Source organism: Camelina sativa, chromosome 11 (genome assembly GCF_000633955.1).
Source record: "Camelina sativa cultivar DH55 chromosome 11, Cs, whole genome shotgun sequence".
Classification (NCBI taxonomy): Eukaryota; Viridiplantae; Streptophyta; class Magnoliopsida; order Brassicales; family Brassicaceae; genus Camelina; species Camelina sativa.
In genome coordinates, this window is record NC_025695.1 from 10,073,050 (window position 1) to 10,084,096 (window position 11,047).

General features: G+C 33.7%; 1 protein-coding gene and 1 pseudogene across 1 annotated transcript; both read left to right on the plus strand.

The window, feature by feature from the left end:
* LOC104727808 lies at window positions 1,026-3,893 on the plus strand (annotated as a pseudogene).
* Window positions 6,640-9,530, plus strand: LOC104727809 (putative cysteine-rich receptor-like protein kinase 16). Its single transcript, XM_019232331.1, is given in 7 exon segments — window positions 6,640-7,453; window positions 7,529-7,636; window positions 7,872-7,999; window positions 8,082-8,313; window positions 8,398-8,635; window positions 8,722-8,875; window positions 8,976-9,530. Coding segments are annotated over 7 exon segments (2,007 nt in total). The 3' UTR covers window positions 9,309-9,530.

Sequence of the window (11,047 nt, forward strand, 5' to 3'; positions counted from 1 at the left end):
AAATTACTTACATAAAACATCCCACCATTAGATTATATAAGATTAAAGGCCAGAAACTAAATCCAGGAATGGAAACCCATAATTTACATTTTAAGTAAAAAATTTATGAATTTATAAGAGAATTTTGGGAACACGTAAACATCTTACAATCTAACATAATTTATATTCCTTTCTTGCCTATGAATCATTTATAAGATTGAAACTCATAAATAATTTTTATACATAATTTAGAATCCGTTTTTGCCCGCGAATCATACATAAGATTGAAGCCCATTTTTATAATTTCAATATAAATTATAATCAGATTGTTCCTAAGATGAAACTACAAACTGATAAATGGTGGGTTTAGATTGGAAGGGGACTAATTGATGAAGAGAAAAAGGAAATGTTGAGAGTCTTTTTTTTTGTTTTTTGTTTTATGGGCTTTTAGTGTATTAGAAAATCCAAAGTATAAATGAATTTAGTTAATTAGGTCCAAACAACGAAAGTGTACACGCCAAGTGTCATCCCCTTAGCAAAAGTTGAGAAAAACTTTCTCATATTATATAAGATTATTTTAGTTCCACTGAAACTGTGTTAGGTATGTTACATATATAATCGATGAGAGAGAAAACTTAATCAAAGTTAACAAAACAAAGTCTTTATCATTGCTATACATATTGTAATTTTAGCTCTCTGTTTTGTAACACAAACTGGTTAATTTAGTAAACTGATTTCATATAAACAGGAAACTGATTTGTGTTTTGCTCTACGTTGAAAATTCAAAATTGGTTTCATCAAAATAAAATAAGAATTGTCAACGCAGCTATTGAGTCTTTGTTTTTTTTTTCTCTGTCTTTACCTCTTCGTCTTCTCTAGACGTTGCTCTGAAGTTTTTTGGACGATTTTTCCAATTTGTCGACTAAGGGACCAACGGGTCAAGGACAAAGTTGGAATTGTTCGACAATGCGTCATGGACGTGAATATATGCATATACAAACACACTAGCTTGCTCTCCTAAACCCAAACAACATATGATTATAAAAATGAAACACAAAAATCTATTGGCAATCTTTTGTTTTCTTCTTGTTGGTTTTCCTGTTGTGTTTGCACCATGCGGGGAAACTGGTTTCTTTAGACCCGGTGATAAGTATGATACAAACCGTCGCCTTCTCCTCTCTACTCTAGCTTCTAATGCCTCAGCTCGAGGCGACTTCTACAGTAATTTTATTGGCCAAGGCTATGATCGGGTGTATATTCTCGGGATGTGCATCATAGGTGTTGAACCAAAGGTTTGCTCCGACTGTATCGACCTTGCTTCTAAAGAGGTGATAGAAGAATGTACCAACCAGAAAGAAGGCCTCGCTTGGCCCCAAAATGGGAGTTTTTGTATGTTTCGTTACTCCAACCGTTCTTTTACTGGATCACTCGAGATGGAACCAAAGTATACCAAGTACAATGTTGGAGATATCAGATCCACGGTAACAAACTTTGATAAAGTGTGGGACGACTTAACAAGTCGTATGATAGATAGAGCAACTTCATGGTCATCTGAACGCATGAGCTATGCAGCTGAAGCAGTTACTTTGACGTCTTTCAGGAATTTATACGCAATAGTGCAATGCACACCGATCATATCTTTAACGGATTGCAACATCTGTTTAATTGTAAGTGTCAGAGAATCCCATTATTGTTGCAGTGGGAGACAGGGTGGGGTTGTTTTTCGTCCTAGCTGTGTTTTCAGGTGGGAAATATATCCCTTTTCTTCGGCCTTTAACAACCTTACTTCGGCATCTCCAGCTCAACCCCCAATATCACTCCCACCTTCAGTAGGCAACAGGACCACCAGAAGCAAGGGAGGTACGTTTCACTACTGTTTCCCCATGATTTAAAGAAGGCTTGAATCATACTTAGACAGCTGCCTGCTAATCTGTTTTTTGCAGGAATTATCGGAATCGTTATTGGTCTCGCCTTTGTGATCAGTGTGATGCTTGCTCTAGGGTTTGCTCTTCATAGGAGGAGAAGAACGTATCAAGGATTTGCTAGTGAGTTCTCCATGGTTTGGCGCTATGTTAAATTATGAGTTTTAGGATTACAAACGTTTTCAATTAGTTGTTCCTCACTTTCTCTGTTCTTACTTATCATACGGTTTTATTTCTCTTTAATTTCAGGGAGCTCAAGGACGACTTATGATACTCCATTACCAGATGATGGTAAGATGATATACACCACTCTTTCCTCTAAACCTGTTAATGTCTCCAGCATAACACTATATATGTATGCTTTCAGCTGCTGCAGATGATATTACAACTTCAGGTTCACTTCAATTCGAATTTAAAACTATTGAAGCTGCAACAAGTAATTTTCAAATGACTAACAAGTTAGGTCATGGTGGATTTGGCGAAGTCTACAAGGCATATGTTCTTAAGCTTTCTCAACTACTAGTTTGTGTTATAAACTTATACGTTGCCAAGAAAAAATATAAGAAATTCTGATAATGAGTGAAGATCATATGAATTGACAGGAACGTTCCCCAATGGAACAGAAGTTGCTGTGAAGAGGCTCTCTAAAAATTCAGGTCAAGGTGAACAAGAGTTTAAGAACGAGGTGCTTCTTGTAGCTAAGCTTCAACATAGAAATCTGGTTAGACTTGTCGGGTTTGTTGTCGAAAAAGAAGAAAGGATACTTGTGTATGAGTATGTGCCCAATAAAAGTCTTGATTACTTTCTCTTTGGTATGAAAAAAAATTCATAGGCGTATAATATCTAAAGCTTAGTTATCAATATCTATCTATTGACATTATATATCATATTTACAGACCATAAAAAGAGGGTTCAGCTGGATTGGAAAAAACGATGCAACATTATCAGGGGAATCACTCGTGGAATTTTATATCTTCATCAAGATTCACGGCTCACAATCATACATCGTGACCTCAAAGCGAGTAATATTCTCTTAGATGCTGAAATGAACCCAAAAATCGCGGATTTTGGAATGGCAAGAAATTTTAGAGTGAACCAGACAGAAGAAAATACAAGAAGAGTAGTTGGAACATTGTAAATAACTGACCACTTCAGTTATAATATGTCTGTCTTTTTTGTTTCTGATAAAACTAAAAGTGATGTGTGCTTGTGCTTTGCAGCGGTTACATGCCTCCCGAGTATGTGGCGAATGGGCAGTACTCGATGAAATCTGATGTCTATAGTTTCGGAGTATTGGTTCTGGAGATAATTGCTGGCAGAAAGAGTAGTAGCTTCCACCAAATAGATGGTTCAGTAGGCAACTTGGTAACATATGTTAGTACTAAAAAAGCCAATGCAATCATGAATATTTTTCACTTCCTATGACCAGTGGTCTTGGCCCTAAACATTGGTTTCTTGTCAAATGACTCAACAGGTTTGGAGGCTTTGGACCAACGAATCATTCTTAGAACTCGTAGACCCGGCCATGGGAGAGAATTATGATAAAGATGAAGTTATTAGATGCATCCATATCGGGTTATTGTGCGTTCAAGAAAATCCTACAGATCGTCCAACCATGTCTACAATATTTCAGATGTTCACTAATATTTCAATTATTCTGCCTGTGCCTCAACCACCTGGATTTGTCTTCAGGGCCAGATCCGAGCCAAACCAATTAGCGGAGAGATTGCAGCCTGGTCCGTCCATCACCATGTCGTTTGCTTGTTCCATTGATGATGCATCGATCACAAGTGTTAATCCTCGTTGAAAGTAGAGGTTAACAAAAATATGTATATTCTTTTGTAAGCCAAAACTCTAAGTAGTCACTCATTATTAATGTGCATAGAAATTCACTTTGGTTGGCTAAGACGGGAACTTATTCTTGAAATCATCTAAAGAAAAGGGGAAATGGGAAAGAAGTGTTGTGTATCAGTCCTCTGTTTCTGGTTTTAATGGAACTAAATGAAGAAAATAAATATTTTTGTATTTGTCAAAAAAAAAATAATAATAATAAAACAGAATTTTTATTTTTTTGTATTTTAAATTTATTGAGAACTTAATAAATAGAGATTCAAAATTTAAATCTATAATCGTCTCATATTTTTTTCACCAATCAAATAATTTATTCAAAAAGACTGTTATTATATGAGTACGTAAGATTAACGTATGTGTTTTTGTAACTATAAAAATATTAAAGTAAAGAGATATATCATAGGTTATTTAATGTGTTCATAAATAAAATTTGTTGGTTGTAGTAAAGACTAAAGAGTATATTTTACAAGTAAAATATTTTTGTGTGTACAAATACATTTTTAGTGGTAGTGTAGATAGTATATTTGTAAATGGATATATATTAGTGTATTATAGCAAAAAAAAAACAATTATTTTCTATAACTAAAATTTTATCTCTTTACTTTTATACATTGTTTTTACTTACGAAAGAATTAAATATATATTCTTTGTTAAATTTCATTTTATTTTAATCTATATTAACATTTTTGAAGTATATTTTGGTTTATGCCCTTTAAGTTTTAATTATTTAATTTTTTTTTACAACATTAACCCCTAAAACAATTCCATAAATAACATTACAGAGAAACTCAAACACTAAACTTTCTTAAATTGACCAACATATGTTACATTTATTGCCATAAAATCTTTACAACATCTATACATTCTGATTTTTCCAAAAACAACTCTACCCATTAAAGTTTTAACCCATTAAATATCCAAAACTATTTTTATGGATGCTAGAATCTCTCATATTTAAATGATATACAACAGATTTTTCATAACAAAAGTTTACAATATCCATAATTATATTAACATTAATAAATTTCCTAAACCGAAAAACCAATTATAAAATGTCACATTAAATATGTTGAAAACCCCCATATAATTTGGTTTATTTTTTATTTTTTGAGGAATTACCAAAAAAATTAAAATTCTATTAATTATCATAAACTATATATATTGACATGGAAAAATTATAAACTATATAAGTATGCTAATTTGGTAAAACAATTAACATAATTAAACTTGATAAAAAAACTTTTTTTGATTATTTTTTTTTACACAAAAATTTATTTTGATTTTGGTGAGACGGGTTGGCATTAATCCTATATTGGGAGTTAAGTGGAATTATTTTTTTTTTAAACACTTTTGAATGTGTACCAGGAGATAAATGTATTACTGGACTATACATATACCACACGGGTTAAAACCTTGAAAACACTACAAAAATTTTATAGTTTGAATACTTATATCAAATACCTGTAAAATTTTATATTTTTAAAATTAATAAAACAATAATAAAATAACAAATAAATACAATGTAAATTTTAAATTTTTAAAATTAAAAATATTGTCCCGCTGTGTACCGCGGGTTAAATCCTAGTAACTTTGAATTCATCTACAACTATTTTCTTTAACTAAGAGGGTATCTATTTACTTTTTTTTCAACCAAACAATAAATTAAAAGGAAATTCTTCAGTTAGTTGTCCAAGCCGGAGGGAAGGGGTTTATTAAAGAAACTTCAGAGATAAGAGAACGCGAAACACATGTAAGATACTCCGCCTTCGTATTTTCTGCACGCGGTATCCAGGAGATGAAGAATAATAGGAAGGACTCCAGCGAGTTAAACTCATCGATGACAAGTGATTAACTCATCGATATCGAGCAGGTTGGAGAAAGACGGGCAATCATGGACTGCACCATAGTGACTAGCTCAGCACAATCAGTCTCAAAATGTTGACAAGTGATTCCTACAGCACGTATCCGCTCCATGGCCCACAACAACTCTTCTAACTCCAAATGCAGGGGAGAGGCTCCGTCTTAGACACGAGGTAAAATACATGGACATGCGAAGATGGAGATGGAGCTGACATGACCACCGTAAAAGAGAGCGCCTCTTCCCTGGCTAACTTATCGCCCAAAGCCTTAGCAATTTTATCATTTGCCTCAATCTCTAAACCTTGAAAAACTTTTTTGTTTATGGCTTTCCAGATTACCTATAAAATTCATGGTAATTAAAGAAGTTTATCAGGATCACCCTTTTGAGAGGCACCCTTCTAGAAAAAAAATCTAAATTCGATTACACCGACTCATATGTAAAACTCTCTGACGAGACCAGAGTCGGAGATAAATCCCAAACTTCACACGAGCGAGGACATTCAAAGAAAACGTGATTAATAGTCTCAACCGTAGAGTCGCACCTTTTACACCAAATATCACATTGGATACTTCGGTGTATCTATTTACTTTTATAGATAGATTACTAAAATATTTACTTTATATTCTTTTAAATTTAATTTAATTTTTAAAAATTTAAACCCGCACATCGGGCAGGTCCTAATCTAGTTTCATATAAACAGGAATCTGATTTGTGTTTTGCTCTAGATCGAAAACTCAAAATTGGTTTCATCAAAATAAAATAATTCAATTTCTTAACAGTCTAAGAGATAAGAATTGTCAACGCAGCTATTGAGTCTTTGTTTTTTTTTCTCTGTCTTTACCTCTTCGTCTTCTCTAGACGTTGCTCTGATTTTTTTTTGGACGATTTTTCCAATTTGTCGACTAAGGGACCAACGGGTCAAGGACAAAGTTGGAATTGTTTGACAATGCGTTTTTGACGTGAATATATGCATATACAAACACACTAGCTTCCTGTCCTAAACCCAAAAAACATATGATTTTAAAAATGAAACTCAAAAATCTATTGGCAATCTTTTGTTTTCTTCTTGTAGGCTTTCCTGTTGTGTTTGCACTATGCGGGAAAACTGGTTCCTTTACACCCGGTGATAAGTATGATACAAACCGTCGCCTTCTCCTCTCTACTCTAGCTTCTAATGTCTCAGCTCGAGGCGACTTCTACAGTAATTTTATTGGCCAAGGCTATGATCGGGTATATATTCTCGGGATGTGCATCATAGGTGTTGAATCAAAGGTTTGCTCCGACTGTATCGACCTTGCTTCTAAAGAAGTGATAGAAGAATGTACCAACCAGACAGATGGCCTCGCTTGGCCCCAAAATGGGAGATTTTGTATAGTGCGTTACTCCAACCGTTCTTTTACTGGATCATTCGAGATCGAACCAAAGTATACCATGTACAATGTTGGCGATATCAGATCCTCGGTAACGAACTTTGCTGAACTGTGGGACGACTTAACAAGTCGTATGATAGATAGAGCTAGTTCATGGTCATCTGAACGAATGAACTACGCAGCTGAAGCAGTTACTTTAACGTCTTTCAGGAATTTATACGCGTTAATGCAATGCACACCGATCATATCTTTATCGGATTGCAACATCTGTTTAACTGTAAGTGTCAGAGAATCCCTAGAATGTTGCAGTGGGAGACAGGGTGGGGTTGTTTTTCGTCCTAACTGTGTTTTCAGGTGGGAAATATATCCCTTTTCTTCGGCCTTTAACAACCTTACTTCGGCATCTCCAGCTCAACCCCCAATATCACTCCCACCTTCAGTAGGCAACAGGAACACCAGAACCAAGGGAGGTAGGTTGCACTACTGTTGCCCCATGATTTAAAGAATCATACTTAGACAGCTGCTTGCTAATCTGTTTTTTGCAGGAATTATCGGAATCGTTATTGGTCTCGCCTTTGTGATCAGTGTGATGCTTGCTCTAGGGTTTGCTCTTCATAGGAGGAGAAGAACGTATCAAGGATTTGCTAGTGAGTTCTCCATGGTTTGGCGCTATGTCAAATTATGAGTTTTAGGATTACAAACGTTTTCAATTAGTTGTTCATCACTTTCTCTGTTCTTACTTATCATATGGTTTTATTTCTCTTTCAGGGAGGTCAAGGACGACTTATGATACTGCATTACCAGATGATGGTAAGATGATATACACCACTCTTTCCTCTAAACCTGTTAATGATACTGCATAACACTATATATGTATGCTTTCAGCTGCTGCAGATGATATTACAACTTCAGGTTCACTTCAATTCGAATTTAAAACTATTGAAGCTGCAACAAGTAATTTTCAAATGACTAACAAGTTAGGTCATGGTGGATTTGGCGAAGTCTACAAGGCATATGTTCTTAAGCTTTCTCAACTACTAGTTTGTGTTATAAACTTATACGTTGCCAAGAAAAAATATAAGAAATTCTGATAATGAGTGAAGATCATATGAATTGACAGGAACGTTCCCCAATGGAACAGAAGTTGCTGTGAAGAGGCTCTCTAAAAATTCAGGTCAAGGTGAACAAGAGTTTAAGAACGAGGTGCTTCTTGTAGCTAAGCTCCAACATAAAAATCTGGTTAGACTTGTCGGGTTTGTTGTCGAAAGAGAAGAAAGGATACTTGTGTACGAGTTTGTGCCCAATAAAAGTCTCGATTACTTTCTCTTTGGTATGAAAAAAATTTGATAGGCGTATAATATCTAAAGCTTAGTTATCAATCTCTATCTACTGACACTATATATCATATTTATAGACCATAAAAAGAGGGTTCAGCTGGATTGGAAAAAACAATGCAACATTATCTGGGGAATCACTCGTGGCATTTTATATCTTCATCAAGATTCACGGCTCACAATCATACATCGTGACCTCAAAGCGAGTAACATTCTCTTAGATGCTGAAATGAACCCAAAAATCGCGGATTTTGGAATGGCAAGAAATTTTAGAGTGGACCAGACTGAAGAAAATACAGGAAGAGTAGTTGGAACATTGTAAATAACTGACCACTTCAGTTATAATATTTCTGTCCTTTTTGTTTCTGATAAAACTGAAAGTGATGTGTGCTTGTGCTTTGCAGCGGTTACATGCCTCCCGAGTATGTGGCGAATGGACAGTTCTCGATGAAAGCTGATGTCTATAGTTTCGGAGTATTGGTTCTGGAGATAATTGCTGGCAGAAAGAGTAGTAGCTTCCACCAAATAGATGGTTCAGTAAGCAACTTGGTCACATATGTAAGTACTAAAAAAGCCAATGCAATCATGAATTTTTTTCACTTCCTATAAACAGTGGTCTTGGCCCTAAACATTGGTTTCTTGTCAAATGACTCAACAGGTTTGGAGGCTTTGGAACAACGAATCATTCTTGGAGCTCGTAGACCCGGCCATGGGAGAGAATTATGATAAAGATGAAGTTATTAGATGCATCCATATCGGGTTATTGTGCGTTCAAGAAAATCCTACAGATCGTCCAACCATGTCTACAATATTTCAGATGTTCACTAATATTTCAATTATTCTGCCTGTGCCTCAACCACCTGGATATGTCTTCAGGGCCAGATCCGAGCCAAACCCATTAGCGGAGAGATTGCAGCCTGGTCCGTTCACCACCGTGTCGTTTGCTTGTTCCATTGATGATGCATCGATCACAAGTGTTAATCCTCGTTGAAAGTAGAGGTTAACAAAAATATGTATATTCTTTAGTAAGCCAAAACTCTAAGTAGTCACTCATTATTAATGTGCATAGAGATTTCACTTTGATTGGCTAAGACGCGAACATATACTTGAAATCATCTAAAGAAAAGGGGAAATGGGAAAGAAGTGTTGTGTATCAGTCCTCTGTTTCTGGTTTTAATGGAACTAAATGAAGAAAATAAATATTTTTGTATTTGTCCAAAAAAAAATAATAATATTTTTGTATTTTTGTATATTTGTATCAGTCCTCTGTTTTTGTATTTGTATCAGTCCTCTGTTTTTTTTGTATTTTAAATTTATTGTAGTATACAATTTAAAATGTTTTAAAGCATGATTCTGTTATCTTGTATATCAACATTCTATAAAATGATTTACTATGCAAGAGATACAAATATAACTATTTTTTTGAAAAATCTTTAATATACAAATACAAAATAAAGGTTAGAGATTNAAGAAGAAAAGAAAAAAAATTTTGTTCAAAAAAAAAAAAAAAAAAAAAAAGAAAAAAAAAATCGCTCTGGCTTAAAATTGGTTAAATGTAGATAATTAGATCTAGACCCTCATTTCTTATTCTCCAAATTTTTACCATCATGAATTTTCAAGTGTGTTCGTGAATTGGAATAATAATAATAGTCTATATATAATAACAATCCGAATAAATGCCACCAAAAGTTGTGTTGTTTCAATTATACTTTTTGGATATTTTTCTTAAAAAAAATCTGTAGAAAATTTTAATTGTGTATTTTACGAAAAGTTGCAATTATTCATTATAACAGTTTTTTTGTAAAGTTGAAACTGTTAATTGTAGATTTGTGTTTATTCGAATATTCGTATCTTTTAAAATCTATATATATTTGTCTATTTGAACTGTTTTCATTTTTTTGCCATTACACAAAATAATATAAATTTTCAATCTCAACGGTTTTTACAACTTTCTAAATTATTCTCTAGCATTCATTCTCAACGATTTAATAAAAGATTTTTGGAATGATGAATCTTTACAACTTTTAGTTAATTTTAAATATAAAAATTTAATAAAAATACCTAGAGTTTTTTTCCCAACAGTTAGATGGATTATATAGTGAGTTTAAATTTGACTTTTCAATATGGTAATAAAAATGTCTTCAGCTTATATGGGTTATTAGGTATAATCAAGTGAAGGCAATTGCGATTTTTCGTAGTACCTTTTCGTAAAATTTTTGTTTTAAAAAACAAAATCAAACGGTTGTATCTGTTCATTGTAGAGTTGTGTCTTTTCACTATATTTTATTTATATTTTTTCATCCCAACTTATCATTCTAATAGGTGTGTGACATCACTGACATGTGTCTATTTAAATATTCATGTCTTTTGAACTCTCTATATATTTGTCTTAGGGGTGGGCATTCGGGTAACCCGTTCGGGTTCGGGTATTACCCGTTCGGGTTCGGGTAAACAGTTTTAGAAAAATAGAACCCATTAGGTATTTTTAGATATATTGGTTCGGTTCGGTTTGGGTACTATCAGGTTCGGGTCGGTTTGGGTTACAAATTTTAGAACCCGATTAGTACCCGAACTATTAGGTACCCAAAAAAATATAATAAAAATTAAATTAAATTTAGTTAAATTTTGACTTATGTGTCAAAATATTTAAGATATTTTGATTATTTTTTATATTTAGATATAAAACTAAATGAAATATTCAAAATTATAATCATAATTTTAGGGTAATTT